General features: G+C 41.6%; 1 protein-coding gene across 1 annotated transcript; it reads right to left on the bottom strand.

Annotated features, from left to right (window-relative positions):
* Positions 1-517: 517 nt before the first annotated feature.
* Positions 518-3,952, bottom strand: LOC121049966. The gene is made up of 4 exons (XM_040508468.1): positions 3,927-3,952; positions 1,884-2,192; positions 1,557-1,791; positions 518-707 (listed from the first exon to the last, which is right to left on the bottom strand). The coding sequence occupies exons 1-4, from the start codon at positions 3,950-3,952 to the stop codon at positions 585-587; spliced, it is 693 nt and encodes a 230-aa protein (XP_040364402.1). The 3' UTR covers positions 518-584.
* Between the last annotated feature and the right edge of the window lie 1,009 nt (positions 3,953-4,961).

Here is a 4,961-nt window from a genome sequence, read left to right as displayed (position 1 = left end):
AATCAAGCCTAGAAGGAAGAACATCAAGAATGACCATCCTGAGGTGTGTGAAAAGGAACATGAAGAAGCAACTTTGAAGATTGAAGAGAAACTCATTAAGGATAAGAAAGCTGATTCATTCATCACATCGATATCCATGTCATGCATGCCTAATTGTGTTCAAGATCAACCCAAGGAGAAGTCATTGCCCATTCCTTTTCAAGTGGAGGAGTTCAAGTTTCAAGATGCTTATTCTAAACTTGTCTACGGTATTGGATTCATGGTGATTCCTTTTAATTTCGAGAATATTGAAGTTGATGGCTTATCATGTTTTATTCCTACTAATGATCGAGCTGCATACAAGAGGAACTCGAGGTCGAGTTCTTTTCAAGTGGAGGAGACTGATGTAGGACGAGTAACCCGAAAAGTCCAAAACCAAATCTTCTTGAATATTCCAGCGGCTAGTAACCTGATTACGCGTGAGTTACCTATTTTCCAATCATTCTTCTTGATTCTACACCGCTTCTTTACTTTTATGGTTTTTCGGCTAAACTGGTCACATTCTCGTCCTACATCACTAAACCACACCACTAACATGCATCACTTTAACAATAATATATAAGAAAACCACTAACCGAGTAGAGTCCTGAATCCCTACCTGGATTCCAATGCTTTCTCTTATGTACTCTGAGAGTCGCGAACCTTCTGTTCCTCGGGTAACTGGAGTCCTGAGTTCTGACATTTTAGCCGTTAATATCTTTGAACAAATATACGAAATCTCGACGATTAATAAATTGTCCAAACCAACTTTTCCTAGTTTGACCAGGAGTTGACCAATGTTGACAAGGTTGACCAACCTTTCCTAGTTTTACCAATATTGACCCATTTGACCACGTTTGACCAATCGCGACAAGTTCGATAATTAATTTAAATTATCGAACATTCACTTGAAATTTATGATAACTACAAAATTATATTGAGCGCACCCGATTCACTAAGGCCACCCAATATAATAATAATAATAATAATAATAATAATAATAATAATAATAGTAATAATAATTTCTTTTCTCTACTTATCATCACTTCATGTGGTACTCAAGCAACGAAAGCTATGTTCAATTCTCAATTTCGCCAACGAATAAGTTCACTTTACTTAATGATTGTGTTGCATAGTAATTCGACGGAATTGCTAAGGACACCCAATATTTTTCCAACATAATTTCGACTCAATATGGGTGTACTTAATTTACTTTGGACACCCATAATTAAAACTTTGATCTTTTCCAAACTTTTCACAAACATCTAAATTCTCATCTACACAACCTTTTCAAATAACCTGCCTTAGCAACCAACGAGACATTGACTTGCAAAACCAGAACAATCTCAATTCGCCAAACCATACAACTTCATCAACAATATTCAAACTCCAAACGAGACAACACAATGGGATTCTCACCAATAACTTATCCATCACCAACAATCAATTTCATTCAATATCCCATTCAACACTACTCAAACAATTTCTCAAGCCAGACACAAAACAAGAAACAATTCCTTCTAGAACTTTGAATTTACCTTCAACAAGTCTGATTTGCAGTATGGGTTTGAACTCCCTCGCAGCAGTTTTCTGGAAACTAGAGGGAGTACTCGGTGATGAACTGGTATCCTAGTCTTACTGTGCACAACCCAAAAATCTTCAAAGTTTAACTCCCATTCAAGGTCAAGCCTCATCCAGGGAAGCAATCGAACCAGAAACCAAGCCCAGACGCGTCGGAGAAGTCGCCGGCGTAGCAATAGCGTCGAACCCGAGCTAACCCAGAAACCAAGTCGACAAAACTCCATCAATTTTGAAAACCAATTTTCCCAACATGTAGAGAATGGCATGGAGATGAGTTTCCATACCAGATATAAGCCAATCGGTGGCCGGAGTCACCGAAAATTGCAGAAGTTACCGGAAAGAGCTCGGGCTTCTTGTCGTCGATTCTCCTTCCCAGCTCAGTGCATGGATAATCCGAGGCTACTGGGATGTAGACGACGCAGAGACGAAGGAGATAGAGCCTGTGCACCGTCGTGGGGTGGCCGGACTGTGGCGCGACGGCCGGGTTTCCTTCTCGGGTCGGTGGCGTCCGGGTCGGAGCTCCCAGCGCTCTCTCTCTCTCTCTCTCTCTCTCTCTCTCTCTCGTGTTTTCTGATTCAATCTCTGTCCTTGATCTGATCAAGGGCTTTATATACCTCAACCTAAATTGTAATCTAGGGTCAGGATGAAGCGGTGGATAGATCAACGGCCAGGATTGCACCGCAGATCATCCTATTTCTTTAATTTATTTTCTAAAATTCCACAACTTCGGAAAATGGCTATAAATAGCTCGGGTATCCGGAAAATTCCCCAACAATTTTCACGAACTCGTCGTGACGTGTACTTTATTATCCAACTCCTAAATTGAGGATTTCACTTTATGAAAATTTATAAAAATTTCGTCGAGCATCTTGACATTTATCGAGATCGTTGAATAATTTCGCGTACGATCTCCATTAAGCTCAATACATTTTTCCGAGGCTTACACGGAGATATAACATCATGACTATATTAGTGCGCTATCATTGTGGGGCGCTCGCGAGGGGTAGACCTATCCAATAACTAGCATCCAATATCTAAGGTAATGCTTTTACAGGTCAGATACTTATGGTCCAGAATAGAATATTCGAAAACTTTCCTGAAGATGGAGAATTCATAGAGTAGTCTATATCCGAGGCTAGAACAAGAAAAGAAGAGGGTCAATCAATCAACTAATCTTTACGATTATCCAAGTCTCTCCGGAGCAACCTATCTTTTATCGGCGACCACACTCCAGTCCTAGTCTCCCAAACCAAACCGGCGACCGTACTCCAGTCCTAGTCTCCCCAGGAGCTGACTGTTGGTGCCACTACCATCGACACCATCTCAACCAGAGAAGCAAGGGTAATGCCCTCGCGAACCAGCGAAGCTAAAGTCACGCTTTAGCAAAACCCCTACTTCTCCTCGACTTCCCAGTGATTTGCTCTGCTCAATCTACAACATTGAGCATCGACTGTGTGATAAGAAGAAACGACGCAAAAGTCCTCGCTCACGAGGCATAGAAAAGAGTCCCGTGACGAGGTTGGTGCTCTCCTCGTCCATAAGAGCTTGAAAAGAAGTCAGGTCAAGGGACACCCCCGACGACCGCACCCTACGGTGCAGGCACACCCGCTCAATCACGTCACCATTCCACAGAAAAGAGACTGTTGACCAGCCCAGCGAAATTGGAGCCGAACATCTGTAATCGTTCACATAGAAAGCTAAACAACTTTTAGATGTTTACCTGAGAATGAGGCTTTGAGTTATCAGCTTGTAATTATGTTTGAATAATTTCAAAATGCTCATCTACTTCGTCAATATTTCAATGTTTTAGTTTTATGTCGTTGTTTTATATATGTGATTAGCGGATTAGCCTTAGTCCTGTACTGCCATTAAGTTTAGATTTTCTGTTTCTTAGAAAAACTTTCCTCTGCTGAAGATAGAAACATACAATAGTAATTCAGCCTGTTAAAGTAACCATTAGGCAGGGAGCCGTTAGATGAAAACTTGGGCATGTTGAAGGCTAGTTTTGTTTTTATCAGAAGTTTGAATAGATTTTTCCAAGAAAATAAGAATTTTAAACCCAAAAGTCAGTATAGAACACAATAGACGCTACCCTAAAAATGACTACCCTTATGAGTCTTTTCCCCTAAGATTTGTGTAAGTAGGCACGATACAAATTTGTAGGTGCAAGTGGGCAAAATACTGAGTGTTTTTGGGCATACAGGAAAATTCCTTTTTAAAATCATACGTATTGTTTGAGCCCAAAAGTATCTTTAGGCTGTGTTCTAGAAAAGACAAGCACCACGAGCTGATACCAACGGTCCAAACTGACAGCCCTTGGCAAATACCGGGTGAAGACCCAGACAAAGCCCATGTGCCAGAGGACCACTCTGAGTAATCATTAAGATTTTGTGCCCTCGTGGTTTTTGAGAACACAGCGAAGGTTTGTCTCGGGTGGAAAGGAAATGCTAGGCTTGTTGTGCGATGTGGTCACCTTTGCAGAGAAACAGGAATAGAGCATCCTGACTATATTAGTGTGCCACTATTGCAGAATGCTCACAGGGATATCCCAATGGCTCGCATCCAATGAGGAGTCAACTTTACTCTTATTCTAATCATTTCCAGATTAACAGGTAATTAACAATTACCTCCGGTATCTGCCAAGATTTCCATGTTAATACTTTTGCAGGTCCAATACCTTTGGTTTAGAATAGAATATTCTTCACCATTGTCGGATTGAGAATTCACAGAATAGCTTATACCCGAGGCTAGAACGAGAAAACAAGGACGACCAATCAATCAACTAATCTCTACAGATTATCAAAGTCTCTCTGAAGCAATCTATCTCTTTTACCGGTGACTACACTCCAGTCTCAGTCTCCTCAGGAGCCGACAGTCAGTGCCACCAAACTGTTAACGTACTCAAGTTTCAGTGTCCCTAGGAGCCGACTGTTAGTACCGCAACACCAATATCAGCAGAACCAGCGAAGCAAGGGTAACGCCTTTACAAATCAGTGAAGCTAAAGTCACGGTTTAGCAAAACCTCTTCTCTTCTCCGACTTCCTAGTGATTGCTCTGCTCAGCCTATAACGTTGAGTATTGATTCGACGTCGCGAAGAGAAGAAGCAAAAGTCCTCGCTCACAAGGCAAAGAGAAGAGCCCGGTGACGAAGTTGGTGTTCTCCTTGTTCTCAGTCACTCAATTAGAAGTCAGGTCAAGGAACACCCCTGACGACCACACCCCATGGTGTTGGCACGCCGCGCAATCACATTCCACCATAAAAGAGACTGTTGACCAGCCCAACAAAACCAGAGCCAAACACGTATATAATTGTATATAAGTATAAAAATGTGGGGGTTTGGATCCCGTTTGGCAGAATGACA

The sequence above is a fragment of the Rosa chinensis genome, chromosome 1 (genome assembly GCF_002994745.2).
Source record: "Rosa chinensis cultivar Old Blush chromosome 1, RchiOBHm-V2, whole genome shotgun sequence".
Classification (NCBI taxonomy): Eukaryota; Viridiplantae; Streptophyta; class Magnoliopsida; order Rosales; family Rosaceae; genus Rosa; species Rosa chinensis.
This window is presented reverse-complemented; position numbering and strand designations above follow the sequence as displayed.